We start from the raw sequence: 19,003 nt of genomic DNA, 5'->3' as shown, positions 1-19,003 counted from the left end.
TCAAACCCAGTTCTCCAGATCAGACTCCACCTCTCCAAACCACTGCTCTTAACCACTACACCACGCTGGCTCCAGAGCAGCTCCCAGGCCCAGAGCAGCTTAACACACACAGCTTAGCCAAGCAAAGATCCTTCTCAAACAATTAAAAAAAACAAAACGTTTCCCTAAAATCTCATAGGGAGGAATGGAGCTGGGTTAGAAAGGCACCTTCCTCTCCAAAGTGCAGGGCCTGCCTTTCCTCTGCAGCTCGGGGCAGATCAAAGGCCTTAGGCCCTTCAGGCAGGCAGAAGCCCTCCCCACCCCACCCCGGTGATAAAGGATGCACCCTTCCTCACCTCTCTGCTCCTTGGCCTCTCCACATGGTCCAGGAGAGAGTAGGTGAAGTGGGGCTCATAGATCATCAAGTCTGGACGCTCGATGTCCAGGATCGCCTTGTCCTTGGGGATTGCTGCCAAGTCCTTGTACGCCAGGACTTCATTGTCCATTTTGGCCTGGGGAAACGAGCAAGTAAGAAAGGCCAAGGGGTTGAGTTGCATGAACCAAACAAACTCCTGTTTAGAAAGCCACTGTTACGGCATTTCTTGCAGCAGCTCAGAGCAGTGTACACGGGTCTCCCCTCCCCTCTGGATCCTCACATTAACCCTGTGAAGTAAGTCTGGTTGAAGTCCGCGAGCGGGTCAATTAATGGGTGGGAACCTGAGGCCTGGTCTCCTAGTCCAACAGTCTCTCCTTGACCCCTCTAGCTCTCGGGAGGAATGTATATGCCATTCAGAAACACTGTTTATGTGGATTTCCTTCCTTTTCCCACCCAAAGAAGATTATGTTCATTGGTAGATATCCTAGGGGACAAAGATCCCTTGGGAAAAGACTGTCTGCTAGCATTCTGGAGCAGGGGCATGTTTTCCTCTTGAAAAAGGAACCTATGCACCGGATCTCCCAGTTGTTAAGCTCCCTATTTGTGGAAACAGAACAGGAGTTGAAGAGCATTAAGGGCATGGCAAGCACACAAACGTGTTCCGTTGAAAGTGGCATGGCTTTAGTGGCGGTAGTGCAACAGAAGGACGTGGGTCATTTATCTGATGCGGGGATCAGAATGATACTCACCACAATGCTGGAGGGTGACCCTGGGACACTGGATCCCCGGGATGAACCAACACTCCCCGGGGAAGTCAGTTGCTGCAGAAGGCAAAGGGGACACCTTGGTCAACAGGACTTTGACGAGCAGTGAAGGCAACCTCAGCTAAGGGGAAGGAGTGCTAGGCGGATGGAGTCAGGCCTTGTGGGGAAGCGGGGAGCTGTGGTATGGCAAGGGACCGAAAACACCACCCAAGTTCCTGGGGCATCTCATTTGGGAAGTCTCTGCTTCCATGAGTTCAAGCCTGTTAGAGGCCCAAAGTGATCTAGAAACTTGATCTACATGGATTCAGATGGAAGAAAACAATTCCCCCCTTCCAACAAGTCACTGCTGGCCATATAATTCTATTGCTTTTTTTACAACATCCTAACACAGCTCAGAAGAAGGAGAGGTGCCAGAGGCATTTCCCATGAATAGCCAAAACAAGTTGTGAAGTCCAAAAAGTTGAAGGAGTCTAAATTCCCACTTGAAATTTTGCCTCACTCTTCACACATTTCCCCAGGACATGCATATGTGGTGCGCGCACAACTAGCGTTACTTGACGGTGGGTGTAGCATAGTAATCAAAAGACTGCTATAGATCTTGCCTCTTCAAGCGGTATTAGGGCTCTCAGGCTAATGTGTAGTTCTGTGATTTTTGTCAGGGACATTTGCTCTTGTTACAGCCTCAGAAGCTGCATTTAATAAAACAGCGCCTGTCCATCAAGGAAGCTGTCTCCGGTTGTTTCCATACTGGTGATTTGCCCCAGTTCTGATGCTGAATCCCCCCACATTTCCCCATAGCATCCTGGTGCTTCTGTGCAACACCTGGGTTGTCCTCAATTTTTCTGCAATCTTTCCCAAACCTGCTTTGCTACACTGTTTCCTCTCATCTGGGTTTTTATTCCTTTAAAGTGGTTTTATGCTACTGTTAGGTTTTTAAAGAAATTTCTCTCTGCTATGTTGTTAATTGGTTTTATGCTGTTGAAAGGTTTTTAGGGATTTTTTTTTTTAATCCTGCTTTATGTATTGTTCTTGTTGCTGTACTGGTGTTTGAATTGTTTCAAGATATTATTGTTCATGGGTATTTTCTTGTTTATAATGTTATTGTCAGCCAACTTGGGAATCAATAATCAAAAATAGAGGGCATAAATATTCCAAATAAATACATCAGTGAAAAACCATCCCTTAAAAAAAAAAAAAACTGAATTACATGTAACATATACTTTTGCCAAGCCACTCTTTGCCTCAGTTCCTCTTTGCAGTATGGAGGAAACAGTACCGAAAAGATGTTGTAAGGATTACTAAGGTTATGTATGCTCAGTGTGCAAATACTAAACAACTCTAACTGGGTGAGAAGTAAAGGGCTGGTGGAGATTCTCCACAAGAGCCACCAGTCAATGACCACTAGGTGACACTACCTTCCCAATGTCCATCAAGTGTGCAGGGCACTCAGGCCAAATCATAAAAGCACTTTAACGATTATTCAGGAATCTCCTTCCAGATCGGTTAATGCACATTATCTCCCTTCACAAGCTATGCTTCTCCCACATCAGTTTGCAGGTGACACACAAAATGTAGGAACGCGATGTAAATCCACCTTCCTGCGTGACCATCAATTGATAAAAAAAAAAGTATGCACAAATTTAAAACTACATTTCTGTCTTTCACACAAACCAACATCAACAGCAAAAACGCTTTCGTTGGCAATGCACGAAACCTGTCATAAGAATTAAGTACCCGAAGATCAAGAAAAAATAAACAAACATCCAAGGCTTAATATTTGATGACAACTCGTGACTTTAAGACTATTTTTATGACTATGAGATGTTGACAACTTTATTTATGGCTGAAATATAACATCCCCTCATTTAAGTGGGAAATACACACAGGGATTAGTTTCCCATCTCTATGGAAGCCTAAAACAGAGGAAATTTTGCAGTTATATATTACTTGTTATCCTGCAAACACAATGCATATATAGTCATAAAGTGTTTTAGAAATGTATGTATATATTTTGTAGTCTGGACTTGTGATTGTTTAGACCACTGAGGAAGGCTGTATAGCCGAAACGCGTATGGTGAGAGTCAAATTGTTTGATTTTATATCTAATTGTGTTACATGAGCATGTTGATTTGGCAGGCTTTTGCAGGGCCTGACATGTGTTATATGTGTTATTTGATTTTAGCCTGTAATAAATACATACATATTTTGTACAGACATGACTTTTAGATTGTATAACTTTTGGCCTTGGATGCTTATTTATTTTTTCTTGACCTTCGGGTACTTAATTCTGTTGTTTTTATGGTTAAGTCCCCCACCTTTGTTGTTTGTGTGAGAAATCTGTCATATCCAGCAATCCTACCAAGAGACAGGAATTGGAGGGGAGAAGACTTGATTGTGTCAATCCTGGCAAGGCTTCCAGTGTGCCGAGAGTCAATCCCAAGAGGACTTCCTTTCAGCAGAGACAGGGAGCTCCGGCTTCGTCTCTCAAACACACACACTGGCTGGCACCCTTAACCACAGCCACCGCGAGGATAGGGTTGGACGGGCCATTTTCTGGGCCCTTCCTTTTTGCTGTCGGGATATGGGGATCTTCCCACTGTGTCGCAAATACCGCAGGGTATTGATACTGACTAGCAAAGGTATTATGTTCCCTGTTATCCACAGCGGAAGAGGAACTGGAACCAACTCAAAATGTCAACTCATGTCAACTCATACCACTTGCGGTATGTTCTATTCTAGATGGAGGCATTTAATTTGCTTTAATTAATACTCTCTGGGAATAGACATTACAATGCAATGATATAAAAAAGAAATGTGGGGCATCGCTAACTATTTTAGGCACTCTGTATGAATGCCGACAAGATCACATCTGAATGACCAAATCCACACTACAAAAAAAAAAGAACGTAAAGGATGAATCACCATAGCGCTCCTTTGTCTCAAGCTCACAAAATGCCCTATGTCTTACAGATGATCACCAACCTCCCCTTTAGCATGACACCTTAAAGACTAACATATGCACTGCAAAAGAAACGTCTGCCCCTCTCTCTGCCAACTGAATACAACCGCTCATGCATCAGACCAAGCAGACTCTGCATTTGCCGCAAAAACATTTCTTGGTCCTTACAGTGACCCTTTGCTGCTTCAGCTGTAGCAGCTGAACACAGCTACCCTTTGGTAATTTTCCATTTTAACATAACTGCATTTTTACATACGCTCGTTCATCTCCTTTCTAAATAGCAGTGTAACCCTTGTAGCACTAACTCCGATTCTAATCCGGTATGGGATAAGTGGCTGTCCTTGTTCTCTAAGAGAGCTCGTGGTACACTCGCTGCTCTACCACAGATGTTTAAAATAAGTGAAGAATGTTAACAATAGGTGTCACATCCTCACCCTCCAATCCTCTATAGCAAGCTTTGCTTCATCCCTCCAGCTGGGTTTGGGGGTGTTGTTTTTTTTTGCTTCCTTTGTTTTTCTTTGGCGATGATTAATCTTGCTACAAAGATCAAATTCCTCGCAAATCTCTGTACTCTCTCTTTGTAACACCTGAATGTAGATTTTAATAGAAACCCATGTGGGGTTATGAGAAAACGATAACCTAGGGCTTTTTCAGGGGTGGGCAATATTCTCTCAACATTTTTAAAAGATACATCTGCAGTGCCACATAAGTAATACATCTGTTTTCTTCCCAGCCTCAACAAGCTCTGTAAGCACCTGTTTTTCTCACAGGCTGATGTCCCCAGATGTGCAGTTCTGTAGGATATCTCGCTAAAGCTAAGGGTGATAGTGTTGCAGCTCACCTCTCCTTAGATTTGTCCCAGATTTTAAAAATAGCTGGCCAGATCTTCCTTAACTATACCTGGGAAGATTGGACTTGGCATTGTTTAGCATTTCTCAGATGATCAACTGGGTCCTTGCAACTTACTTGGAGATAGCTTCCAGGGTCAGGGACTAGTAGCATCCTTTGGTGGCGGGGTTTTGACTTAGAAATTGCTTTTGTAATTTTTTCAATTATTGTATATGTTTTTAAATACTGGGTTCCATTTTGCTTTACGGTTTCAATATATATGTCTATATTTTCTGCTGAGGTTAAGGTATTAAGGTGGCATGACAAATAAACTTGGTCAAGCTATGAAGCACTCTAGGGGAGCAAGCCTTCAAAATTACAGCCTGTATGATCCAGCGCTCCATAAGTGAAAGAATCTGATTTAATTTGTGTGTATTATTTCAGCATCTCTTTGCCTTTAAGAGCTACAAGGCCTTTGCAGTTTCCTGATTAAAGAATCAATTTTGGTGTTTTTAATAGTCTTGATATATTACCTGTTTTTTTCCCCACCCTTCAAATATTTTTTCTAGTCCCACTCAGAATTGCTTATAACATTAATTCCACTTTTCCACTTAATGAGTGCTTGTATTAATTCCACTCTCTAGCAACTGTTGAAAATTTTCACTCATATAATTTCCATCCCACTTAGAACATCATGGGCTGATAATGGGGGCAAGGGAAGCCTACCAAACACTGTTCTCAATATATGTCCCCCACCCCACCCAGTTACCTTCTGTAACTTTTCCATTCAGCTTGAAGGTTCAGCTGATTCACGAGCCCTGTAGGGGTGAGAGGAGACAGGAGGAGATCAGACTGGCCATTGGGGTCCATGTGAGCAGCTCAGGGGGAGGAAAAGAAGGGGCAAACGCCTGGGTCGATCTCCCCCAGAATGTCCAGAGGCCTCCCCCTTCCCTCCACTTGACTGGGAGCCTCTGGCAGAGCTGGATTTACACACAAGCTAATTAAGCTACAGTTCAGGACCTCAGATGATGAGAAGCCTCCAAACACAAATAAATAAATAAATCACTAAAAATGACTGAGTTGTCATTTTTGGGGGGAATGCTACAGGGCCTCAGCATGTCTTAATCTGGTCCTGGTCTCTAGAAAACCGCACCTGCTCCCAGTTTCTGCAGCCTCCCACATAGAGTCTTGAAGTGGGCAACTGCTTTTGAGTCTCACTTGCCCGGCAATAAAATGGGAAGAGCAGTGACTCATCCCGCAGGGTTATTGTAGGGACAACCAGGAGAAAGGCTGAAAGGATTCGGTGAATTAAACACGCTGGATAAATGATTAATGAGTCCCAAAGCCCTCCACCCCCTGCAGGCTGCTGCCATCTGGAAAATTCTGCATTCCTGACCATGATGAATATTTAAACAGGCATCCAAAGGACTGCTGTGGATTGTTTTTGCAACATATCAAGAAAAAAGAGTTTTCTGGGCTTCCCAACAGTAGCCAGGTTCCTTGTGGCCACATTCTCCCCCCCCCCCCCAACACACAAAGAATCCTCTTTTTTATGTCCTTTGACTCTTTTGCCTAATTATATACGCAAAATATTATTTAGATTTATAGTTCCCTGGGGGATGGGGGAGGGGACTGTCTTTTCTGCTTCTGTTACTCCAAAATGAGTACGACAGTAAACAGACAAATCAAGCCCAGAATGATGCAGCCAGCTTGTATTTCTGATCCGAATGTACTGAGTAACCTTTGCAATAAAATGACATTTCTCTGACGAAAAATCCCCCAAGGGGTCAGTGCCTTTGCAGAAATTCAAAAGGAGAGTCATTGATGGTAACCACGTACCTGGGTTGAGAGCTGGGAGGCACTACTTCACACCCCCTGATGGTGGCAGCACTGAACACTGTCAAGGAGAGGGAATCAGGGCACGGCTGAAGGGAAAACTCTTACAATGCAGAGGGGCAGGGCTGATGCTACCATTAAGGCGAATTAGGCGGTCGCCTAGGGCGCAGACCTCAGAGGGGCCCAGAACTGGCCTGAGGGGCACCGTTTTTAAACATATTAGTTTCTTGAAAAAAATGCAACTGACAATTTATATATGTTTTTATTTTAAGATAAGTACCACAACAGTGCTATGGGACAAAATTAATTACAACATCTTATAAAACATTTTGTGCTTTTATTTTTTTCTACAAGGCATCTGTTTTCAAAATTGGTTAGCAATGGGGGGGGGGCACAAGTAGTTAACCTTGCCTAGGGCGCAAAAATGACTGGCACTGGCCCTGAGAAGGGGACATCTCCACGGATTGTGCCCCTGGCTGGACCACCAAGGGTGATATTCCATGGTAGGCAAGTGGGACGTTTTGCTCCTGGGGGCTTGTCTCCACACACAAGACATCATTAGCCACACCCCAATGGATTTGCCCTTCAGGGCCCAGCCAGACTGGCTGTGCATTAGTGCTAGGCACTCGATGCCAAACGCTTCCTGAGACCCCAATTGACCCTCTGGCACGGGAGAAGAAGGAGCTCCATAGTGGTTCACTTGGGAAGGCTTATCAAGATAGATGGGAAGGGACGCTGAGGCTGGTTCTCTGGCCAAGCAGCCCAAGTAGCTGCATGGTGCGACACAGTGAAGAAAGCACACAAATATGCCACAGGGACTCGGCTTGCTCTCAGCCATAAGTGAAACGGGAGGTGGCATCCCCTCTTGCACCCACTTCGCATTGGCTGGGCTCCAGGGAAGACTTCGGCCTTTTATGCCTGGGAGGTTTGGCCTTGGATTCGCCACTCTCTAGATGCACATCTTCCCCATCCCAATTCACAAAACTCAAAAATAAGCCTTCATGCAGAGTTCTGAGAATTTGGATGGGGAAAGTGTGCATCTAGAGAGTGGCAAATCCAAGGCAAAACCTCCCGTGCATAAATGGCCTTTGTAAGGTTGCCCAGTTGATGGCAGCGCAGGCCTAGGAGGCGATGGGTGTATCATGCACGGGTGATAAAATACCTTGAACCGCTCCGTAGGGTTACATGAATGTCCAAGGTAGCTCCCAGTTTACCCTTACACACCTTCTACTCACTCTTGATGCCTCAGATTGAAGAATGTACTACCTTTGTGATCTTTGTTCTCCCTGCATAGGGCTCTGGTGAATGTGGGAGGGGGGCACATAATAGGCACAGCCACAGTTCCTTGTTCAGGGAGCCTTGGGAGAAAGAGGTTGGGGAACTGAGGCTGATCAGATCTCTGACCAGCAGAGATGAAACTAAGATGTGAAGGGTGGCCACACGGAGGCACCGAATGTAGGACATCTTAAGCACAGGACAGCAATGGCTGCGTACACATACCTGTTCACCTGGCTTCCACATCCCTCCAGGCTGGCTGGGAATTGGATCAGGATCTCCTTCTGAAAAGAGAAATGGGACAACTGAAGCGCTCACATCATCGCTGCACGAAACCCTTCTGCCACCCCCTCTCCGATTCCCTCTGACCCACTTCTTAGCCCTGCAATCAAACAGCTGCAGTTGCGCTCCAAGGACTGCCATCCAAGGAGGAAAGTGCTTTCAGGCTATGATCTAAAGCAGCGATCCCTAGTGTGGCTCCATGCTGCGTTAACATGCACCTGCTTGCTGCCCCACTCCCTGACCTCTTCTGCTCTCCTTTGCTATATCTTTTCAGGTTCCCTTCTTTTATCCTCCTTCCCCATTCACATTCCCTCCTTTTCTGCTCTTTCCTTTGTCATATTTACCATTCCTTCCTTCCGCTTTCCCTGCCCCCCTTTCTCTCACATGAACACACGAAGCTGCCTTATACTGAATCAGACCCTTGGTCCATCCAAGTCAGTATTGTCTACTCAGACCGGCAGCGGCTCTCCAGGGTCTCAGGCAGAGGTCTTTCACGTCACCTGCTTGCCTGCTCCCCTTAACTGGAGATGCTGGGGAATGAACCTGGGACCTTCTGCATGCCACGCAGATGCTCTACCACTGAGCCACAGCCCCTCCCCAGTCTCTCTGTCCTCACTCTGTGCAGACCTAGCTGTGTGCTAAAGGAGACGGGAGGACGGAGAGATTGTGGTGGCGGCAACAGGGCTGGGTGGGGGTGGGAAGCCAGGCTCCATTTGCCTTCAGCGCAGTCCAGGCAATCGTTGCAGTTGCCAGGGTAATGGGCCCCTGAGCTCGTGGCGTCGCTCTGTTTGTCTTTGTTAGGGGCATATATTTGCTTGAAACTATTTGGCCACAGCGGTCACTCATATCACCAGCCGCAATTAAGGCGGGAAGTGGACCCTTGCTTCAAGCAGTTAACAGCAAACATGAGAAAAATGCGCCATCATGTTAGGTTTTACAATTTTATTATTGGTTTTATTATGGATATTTATATTGGTTTGTTGTAATTTTATAATGATGTCACCCACCCTGAGCCAGCTTGCTGGGGAGGGCAGGTTATAAGTCCAATAAATAAATAATAAACAAAAGCCAGAACTGCAAGGAAACAGAAGGATTTATGTTCCCCCATCTTAGCTAGGGAAACCTACCCCATCCTAGCATCTTTATCACACACAAATGTATCAAATAAAACCCGCTGCATACATGTTTATGGATTCCAATGTACTGGCTGCAACTTTATTCCCTTGTTGGACTTCCCAGTCGCACAGTGGTAAGTAAGGGCACCCCCCCACACACACACCAATAATTTATTTGAGTTGGATGAATGCTAGTAAGGCCAAGCAATTACATTATTACTTGAATGTTTTCATAGCCCCTTCCACGAAACAAAACCTTCCATCCCCTCCTTGAATATTTCCTTTAAGAGAAACCTTGTTTTTAAAATATATGAGATGGGTTAGGGTTGCCAACCTCCTGGTACTAGCTGAAGATCTCCTGCTAATTCAACTGATCTCCAGCCGATAGAGATCAGATCACCTGGAGAAAAATGGCTGCTTTGGCAATTGAACTCTATGGCATTGAAGTCCCACCTGAGTTCGATCCCAACGGAAGTCGGTTTCAGGTAGCCGGCTCAAGGTTGACTCAGCCTTCCGTACTTCCGAGGTCGGTAAAATGAGTACTCAGATAGCTGGGGGTGAAGGGAAGATGACTGGGGAAGGCACTGGCAAACCACCCCCTAAACAAAGCGTGCCTAGTAAATGTCGGGATGTGACGTCACCCCATGGGTCAGGAATGACCTGGTGCTTGCACAGGGGACCTTTACCTTTTTAAAAGAAGCAGGCCACACTGCCCGGCGAGCTGACAGCAAGCTGACCTCCAGCTGATCACTGTGACTCAGCAGAGACCTGCAATTCACAGCTGAAAAGTAGCTCCTGGTTGAAAATAAACCTTTCCTTGGGGACAAAGATGATTTACTCCCAGTGGCCACAGGTAATAGATCTGTGCAAGATCTCTCCGGCTCCTAGGAACTCAAATGTTGTTCTGTACTACTGGCAGAATCAGGAAGGATTTTGTAGGGCGTGGCACTGCTATGTTCTAAGCATCTTGTTGTGGTTTATTAGGATCGGTATTCAATTTTGGGATGTGATGGCGGTTTTGTGTTGTCGTCTCTCACGTCTCCTAGGTTGCCAAAGCTGAATAAAGAAAAAAAAATCTTCAAAACACAGGAGGCAGGAGTGTGGGCCTGAGGCTCAGCCAAGCCATGGTGGGGCAGGGAGGTCCTTTGCAAGCGACAAAAAAAGTAAACAACACCCAACTGAAAGGGCAGAACAGCTGACTATATGCTTGGAGCAGAGGAAAAAGGTACTAACTGCATAATTTTTGAATACACAGGAAAAACGATAGAAGTAATGCTCACAGAACAACAAAGTGTGTTTCAGCACGCACCTGCCTCAAATGAACCCCACCTCCATTAAGATCCAAACTGGAAGTCTCCATGCCACATGAAGATCCATTGGCGAGTGAACAGGGCCTTCTTAGAAGTGGCACCACAGTTTTGGAATATGCTTCCAAGAAAAGTCTGCCCTGGCCTATATCGCTCCAGCATTGTGTTTGTGGGTTTTTTTAAAAATTAACTGCTTGTTAGTTTGATTTTATCTTTCTGTCTCAGTGGGTAATATCTATAATAATCAGGAAACGCATAGGGAAGAGCCATTATCTAATGGCTTCCTGTCCGGGGTTTTATTGGTGACGTACAGTTTAGGCATTTGTTTAATGGAGCAGCAAAAGAAAGGGAGGGAATTTCTTCAGAGTCAGAGCTTCAAAGACCCAACTCTGCCGCACACAGACCTTGGCTGCGTCAAGGCAGGTTCTGTTTTCCTCTCACCTGTTGCCCCCTGTTCTGCCCCCCACATCCACAACCTGATGCTTCAGCCCCCCCCCCCCCCCGGCTTCTTGATTTCAACTGCATTATGAGGACCGCACACAGTCCTTGGAAATGTTGTCATTTCTTTGCCGGACAGCCAGCCCTCCCTTCCACGTCCTAAAATTGTTAAACTCTGTTCCTAAAATTCTTACACCAGTTCCTTGAAGAGCGAGTCCTAAGCAGGTCTACTTAGAATTCTGGTCAGATGCATTCAATGGGGATTTACTTCCAGGAAAATGTTCTTAGGATGGCACTTAGTCTCTTCCGCAAAGTCCAGAGGTTCAAACTCCGAAAGTGCGGGTTATTTGTAGTAAATGGCACAACATCTCCTGTGATGATACGTGGATTGTGGCCCTGGTTTTTGAAGGCAAGAATTGGCTTCATTCAATGCATGGAGGTTTCTGCCTCCTCCTCTTTTTGATAGATCACATTTGGAAACAGATCTGGCGCCTTCCCTAGTGACAAATTCTAGAGCTGTAGCAATGCGAGGAATATTGAAAGAAAACCAACAAAGACTCCTGTGGCGCCCTAAAGAGTAACAGATTTATTGTGGCACGTGCTGTTGTGGATTTCATAAACGTTGCACTTGATAAAGCGTGTTCTGGTTTGTGAAAGCTTCTGCCATAATAAATCTGTCTGTGTCAAAGTGACAGGACTCTTTGTCGTTTCCTTGCAGCACAACTAGTGTGCTTATCACTTTGGACGACGTCCTTGAAAACATGTACAAGCAAAGAGCCTCAAGAAAGAGTCAGGATATCCTTACAAAGACTTTTGCAACTCCCCCCCTTCCCATGCCTCAGCTGCTTCGTGTCCCAATCTTTGGGGCTCAATGGAGCTCTTTGCTGGACCTGGAGGGGCGGGGGGGGGGGTTGTGAATAAGTACGTTGCCGCTTGGAATCCCCCATGGAAGATGCTGGGGCAGGAGTATGCCATTCATCTGTCCCTGAAAGCCTTGTCTGTCTGCAGCAGTGGAGCAGGCAGGGAGCATGAAGGGCAGCGGATAAGGCTGCATTGTGCGCACTGGAAGGCCAAGCACTCAACCCTGGCGGCACAGGATCCATGAGCTCAGAATTTCCAGAGCCTGTGCTGCTCACAAAGCCAGGGGTGGACTGCTGGAAAGGGGGTGGGCACGTCACACCTCCTGTTGTCCTCAAAGAAGGCTTGTGTGGCAGCTTCTCCTGGGAACCTCAAAACCCAGCTGTCCAACGGCTGCTTGCTGCAAATTTGCCAGCTCCGGTTTTGTTCGAAAGGTAAGGCTGCTATGTGGGCCACATTAGCAAAAGGGGGAACTGTCTACATTCCCCACCTTGGATGATGAAACTTCACGGCGACGCTTTTCCTTCCTTGCAGTCACAGAATGTAGGTTGCTTCTCCAAGCAGCAGTAATGCTTGTGTGAGAGGGCAACCCAAAGTAGCCATCACAAGCCCCCCTCCAATGGGCAGGGACAACCCTCCTTTGGATCACTCCTCATCCAAACAGACTAAGATGATAAGAACAGGCAGGCCAATAGCACCTCACCCCCCCAGTCAGTTAGCTAGCCCCCACGCAACCTCCACCCCATTCCCAGTCCTGGACAAGGTTGCTTCTTTGAGATACGTCTTACAGCTTGGTGTAATGGTTAAGAGCGGTGGTTTGGAGCAGTGGAGTCTGATCTGGAGAACAGAGTTTGAGTCCCCACTCCTCCGCATGAGCGACGGAGGCTAATATGGTGAATTGGATTTGTTTCCCCCACTCCTACACACGAAGCCAGCTAGGTGACCTTGGGCAAGTTACAGCTCTCTTAGAGCTCTCTCAGCCCCACCTATCTCACAGGGTGTCTGCTGTGGGGAGGGGAAGGGAAGGTGATTGTAAGCCAGTTTGAGTCTCCCTTAACTGGTAGAGAAAGTTGGCATATAAAAACCAGCTCTTCTTCTGCTGCTGCTCTGCCTGAGTTGGGATCAGAAGGTCCCCTCTGTGCCACTGTGTGTGAACCCTCTGGCATTTGCCATCATAAACAAGCCCAATTTAATTTATTTATTCAGATACACACCCAGGCTTTCCACTATAAAAACGGTACCTAAGGCACTTGGTGCATGGAAGACACATCTAAGAGGGGGGAATTTGCAGCAGAAATTAAAGACTGGAGAGGAAGTGGGAATACAAGAAGTGGTGAGGGGATGAAAGGGTGCTTCCAAAATGGTTGTCAGGTTGGTCAAAATGAACAGCTCTCAAAGTCCAGGTGCCACTTTAATGCCATCGGAATGTCTTTAAACATGCCCTGGCTGTCCCTTGTGACCCTAACTACTCCCCCCAGCTTTCCCTATAGCAACTGGACAGGGCCCACGATTATCAGGAGGCCGAGAGCTTCCAGTTATCATGACAGCGGCCTTCCGGTGTCATGGGAGCAGCTAACAGTGAGCTCACACATCCATGCTCATCCCTGCTTTGCAACACCAGGTGGTGTGTCACAGGTGCCAAAGCCATTTCTCTCCACTAACATCACTGCAAAAACAATTCCTTCATTTTAAGAGAGGCGGTCCAGGGATGAGTTGAACAAAGAATATACTGGTGTGAATCATTCCCAAGTTATATTTTAAAATCTGTATTAATTTATTTTTACTTCATTTATATGCCACCTTTCTCCCCAGTGGGGATCCAAAGTGGCTCACACTGTTCACCTCTCCTCCATTTTATCCTCACAACAACCCTGTGAGGCAGGTTAGGGTGAGAACGCATGACTGGCCCAAAGTCACCCAGAAAGCTTCCATGGCAGAGTGGGGATTCAAACCTGTCTCCCAGACCCTAGTTTAGGGTTGCCAGGTCCCTCTTTGCCACTGGAGGGAGGTTTTTGGGGTGGAGCCTGAGGAGGTTGGGGTTTGGGGAGGGACTTCAATGCCATAGAGTCCAATTGCCAAAGCGGCCATTTTCTCCAGAGGAACTGATCTCCTATTATTATAACTGATCTCCAGCCAATAGAGATTTCCAGCTAGTACCAGGAGGTTGGCAACCCTATCCAAGTTTGACACTCTAACCACTACGCCACGCTGGCTCTTGTGGTTCGCCTTTGTAAGGTAATTTTAGTTTGAAAACAATGTTATTTTTTAACAATGGCCTCATGAACGCAAACGAGCCTTGTAAGCAATAAAATAAAATAAAATAATTAAAAATACAGACGCTGCCCCCAAGGAACTGACAATCAAAATGTCGGCGTTGGCCAAGGGAGGGGAAGGACAGAATAAGGAGGGACCACTGCCATTGCTTTGTTTCAGCTGGGGACATGCGGACGCTGCTGGGATGGGGCCAGAGAGGCAAGGGAGAGGCGCAAGCCAGACACAGGCGGGCTGACGCACGGACGGAGGGGTCACCCGAGGGGAGTGCAAGAGGCTGGGCCTGGGGCGTGCCGCGGGAAGAGTCACCCTGCCTGGCATCCTGAGAGCAGCTTGCGGTGCCCTCCTAACCCCGTCCCGTTGGAAGGTTTTGCATTGGACTGGCCGCTCTTTAGATGCCCTTCTCCCCCATCCCTATTCTCCAAACTCAACAATCAGCCGCCGTGCAGAGGTTTGAGAATCCAGATGGGGAAAACGTGCCGCTACGGAGCGGCAAACCCCATGCAAAACCTTCCATGAAGAAACGGCCCAGTCTCTCTCCCTTCCTCCCTCCTCCCGCTTTCACTCTCCGCTTATCTGGAGCGCTCAGGAAAGGGACCTCGCCCAAACCGGCCGCCTCTCCATGGCAACCTCCAATCTCTCTGGACCATGCCAGCCACGCAGCCTCTGCCCAGGAGGCTGGAGTCCCGGCGGCCACGTGAGCTGCCCGCCTGCTCGCGCTGCAGCAGATAAGGGCCCGGCCGGCGCGCTGGCGCTGGAGGCTCTGCCAGCCAGCAGCCGGGAGGGAGGAAATGCGCCCCGGCCACGCGCCCCCACCGGCCGAAAGAGCAGCCTCCCCCGAGAATAGGGTTGCCAACCTCCAGGTAGTTCTGGAATCAAAGTTAGAGCCCAAGCAAAAAAAAAAAAAAAAAAAAAAGCCAACAAAGAGGCTATTCAAACGCAATATTGCTGTTTGGAAAAAATATATTACGAGGAAATACACAACCGCAGTTGAGATAGACAAAAAAACAAAAAAACACAAACTGGTCAATTATAGACCCCATAGGATAGCGCACTAGGAGTAACAAAATCGTACACATAGGCGTGAACGCTCAAAGAATATCAAGTCCATACATTTAAGGTGTTACAAAAAGCAAGACTCTGTGCAATAGGCCTCCGGTATGATTCCTATTCCATGTAAAACTTTTTCAGGCTTGAAACTTTTTCAGTTCTTTTATCTGTCTCAACTGCGGTTGTGTATGTGAGGCTTTCCTCGTACTATATTTTTCTAAACAGCAATATTGCATTTGGATAGCCTCTTTGTTGGCTGTTTTTGCTTGTGCTCTAATTCCAGAACTCCAGTATAGCACTTGTAGCCGGTTTTTTTGACTACAACCCCCAGGTAGTAGCTGGAGATCTCCTGCTATTACAACTGATCTCCAGGCGACAGAGATCAGTTCACCTGGAGGAAATGGCCACTTGGGCCGTTGGACGCTATGGCTTTGAAGTCCCTCCCCAAACCCTGCCCTCCTCAGGCTCCACCCCCAAAACCCTCCCACCGGTGGTGAAGAGGGACCTAGCAACCCTACCCGGGAACTCAGAGTCCACTCCCTCAGAGAAAACTCAGCTTTCTTAATCTCCCCTCCCAAAAAAAAAAAAAAACACACCATACCATCTTGGAGTATTTCCAGAGGGGGAGTTGCAGAAGGGGGAAGCATAGAATCATAGTTGGAAGGGACCACCAGGGTCATCTAGTCCACCCCCCCCTGCACAATGCAGGCAATACACAACTACCTCCCCCCCACATAAATAGACCATTTATACAAGGGAGGTTTTGCCTTGGATTTGCCACTGCCTAGATGCACATTTCCCCCATCCACATTCTCAAAAATAAGCCCCCATGCAGGGTTTTAGAATTTGGATGGGGGAAAATGTGCATCTAGAAAGCAGCAAAGCCTCCCGTGCATAAATGGCCATAAAAGCCTTGGCTCCACCCCCAGCACCCCTCTTACCCGGGAACATCTTTTGCTCTCCAACTCTAGGAGGGTGTGCCTCTGAGTATGTGTGGGAGTTTTGTGTCACGTTTACACCGTTTTAGTCCAGTGTTAACTTTTGTGGAGTTCTCCATATCTTTTTTTTAAAAAAACCTTTAATGGCATATAAATTGTTACAACTGATACGAACAATGGTCATAAATCTTAAAACCGATAAGATAAAATCATAGCCAGTAACATCAGATATCAGAGGTTGTACGTTTTTGGACATTTATCACTTCTACTAAAAATTTGGCGACATCCGCAGTTACCTCTGGAGCTGAATCATTCATTAGAAATTGACATTTAACTTTATTAGACAGGTAAACTTGGGATGTAACCAGTTTTTTAACCATTTTCTACGAGGTGTTTCATATAGAGGGCAATCACATAGAATATGTCTGATGGTATCCACGGAATTTGAATTACAGGGGCAAGTCCGTTCTTGGATTGGGATTTGATGGAACCTTCCATACAGTATCCTACATGGGAAGGCATTGACCCTGGCAAGAGAGAAAGCTCTACGGAGAGTAGGTATATCCAAATTATAAAAATAATGGGGAATACTGTCTGTTTTATTCAAAAGGCACAACATTGCTGAGGAGCAGATAAAAGGTTGAGTAGGAAGCAACCATTGAAACTCCATATCTAAAAGACGATGTTTGATTATTTCAAAAATGTGCGCCTCTGTAAATGGAACCAAGTTGTCAAGAGAGACTCAGATTGATCTTATTTTAGTCAATATCAAGTTGTCCCAGAAGAGTTCTCCATATCTGTAGCCCATAAAAGTTTATGTTGGAATACAAACGCATGGGTCTTTTAAGGTGCCACAACGACAGGCTCTGGTTCCCCTGTGCTGATGCGGAAGGCCACCATGGCTCCCATTCTGGAATGCCCCTTCCTTCCCTCCCAAGTAAGCTCAGCCACTCACATCTGGGATGTGTGTGTGTGTGTCCCAGCTGGGTCTTTGCCAGACAAAAGGCAGGCCAGGCTGAAAGCAAGCAAGCAAGCTGCCGCCTAGGCGCTCTCCCTCCTGCCTGCCTCAAACCTCATAGCTAAGAGCACCACAGGGAGAAGCTCCTCTGGGGCTGCCGCTGCTGCACCTGCTTGCTCTCTGGAGCCCTGGGAAGTCCTCCGGCACAGACCGGCGCTTCCTAAGGGCTGGGCAGAGGGCATCTCGAGCGCCAGACAGCTAGCAATAACTGGGGTCTACCCATTTAGCAGGTGATGCCTGCCCATCCAGGCAGCTCTAGAAGGCACAGAGGAGCCCTGTGGGGGTAGGGAAAGAGAAGCGGCACCTTTAAATCACAAACAACCATCAAAGACACAGAGAAGGAAATCTGCCCGCCCCAAAGGAGACCGCTTCCCAGCCTGCCCCTGCGCCTTTCGGCCTCCTTCCTCCTCACTTTCCTTTTGTTCTTTCCCCCAGTTCTCCTCCCCTCCCATCTGCCCCCTCCCCGCGATGTTTCTGGTGTCATTACCAAGTTTCTATGGAAAACTCGCTGATGGTGCCAGAAATCAGGCTGGGTCACAAGTTCCAGAAGCAGAGACAAAGTTCAGCCCGCCAGCCGGGGGCAGCCTGGTGGGGGCTGGCTTTGCTTGCACAGGAAGAGCCAGAGAGCCACAGCCCCAGTGAACATGCTGTGCTCAGCACATGGCCGGGAAAGGGGGGGGGCAGGTGGCTTCCCCAGTAGCTCCCGGTCCCTGTAGCAAACAGATGCAGCGTCTGCTGCCAAGTGCACACAAAACGGAAATATCCCTCGCTTGACAGGGACGCACAGAGAATTTATGGAATGTGGTCATCCAAGAGCAGATGTGGCTCAGAATCTCTCCCCCCCCCCAATTTCCGATCCACCTGGGACAAATGAAGTCCTCCCTTGCGCTCATTTTGGGCGCGGGCCAGCCCAAGAGACTCTTGCAGCGTGGCTTACTGACAAAGCCCTAACTTGAAATGGCCAGCCCAGGACCACTGAAGAAAGACCCAGGTCAGGGGGAATCAACACTCCACCCCAACACTTTAATTTTCTCCTGCCACACCACCAGGGGGTCAGGGTGCACATGGCTTCATTCCTCCTCCGTTTGCCAAGCTGTGCCAGCTCGGGTATTGAATGCCTTTGCGTCCATTTCCCCACACATACATGGCTGCAAGAATCTGTCAGAGATAGTAAAATAGAGACATGTCTGTTTGCCAGCCATGATTGGTGGCCATCAAGCCATAGCCAACTTACGGCGACCTTGTAGGGTTTTCAAGGGGAAAGGCGTTCAGAGGTGGGTTGCCATTGCCTGCCTCTGCGCTGCAACTCTGGGAGAGCCAACGTGGTGTCGTGGTTAAGAGCGGTGGTTTGGAGCGGTGGACTCTGATCTGGAGAACAGGGTTTGATTCTCCACTCCTCCACATGAGTGGCGGAGGCTAATCTGGTGAATTGGATTTGTTTCCCCCACTCCTACACACAAAGCCAGATGGGTGACCTTGGGCAAGTTACAGCTCTGTTAGAGCTCTCTCAGCCCCAACTACCTCACAGGGTGTCTGTTGTGGGGAAGGGAAGGTGATTGTAAGCTGGTTTGAGTCTCCCTTAACTGGTAGAGAAAGTCGGCATATAAAAACCAACTCTTCTTCTTCTTCCTTGGTGGTCTCTCACTGAAGTACTGACCAGGGCTGACAGTGCTAAGCTTCTGAGATCTGACGTGATCAGGTTCTCCTGG

General features: G+C 47.4%; 1 protein-coding gene across 2 annotated transcripts in view; it reads right to left on the bottom strand.

Moving 5' to 3' along the window:
• Positions 1 to 19,003, bottom strand: part of DMTN (dematin actin binding protein) — a 45,829-nt gene that overhangs the window by 12,661 nt on the left and 14,165 nt on the right. The window contains exons 2-5 of one of the 2 annotated variants that reach the window (XM_056860304.1): positions 8,243 to 8,298; positions 5,676 to 5,724; positions 1,105 to 1,176; positions 336 to 491 (exon numbers count right to left, since the gene is read on the bottom strand). In XM_056860304.1, the coding sequence (XP_056716282.1) occupies positions 336 to 491; positions 1,105 to 1,176; positions 5,676 to 5,693 (246 nt within the window). In that variant the 5' untranslated portion in view covers positions 5,694 to 5,724; positions 8,243 to 8,298. The remainder of the gene's footprint in view (positions 1 to 335; positions 492 to 1,104; positions 1,177 to 5,675; positions 5,725 to 8,242; positions 8,299 to 19,003) is intronic. The other variant, XM_056860306.1, reaches the window with a different exon arrangement.

The sequence above is a fragment of the Euleptes europaea genome, chromosome 14 (assembly GCF_029931775.1).
Source record: "Euleptes europaea isolate rEulEur1 chromosome 14, rEulEur1.hap1, whole genome shotgun sequence".
Taxonomy (NCBI): Eukaryota; Metazoa; Chordata; class Lepidosauria; order Squamata; family Sphaerodactylidae; genus Euleptes; species Euleptes europaea.
This window is presented reverse-complemented; position numbering and strand designations above follow the sequence as displayed.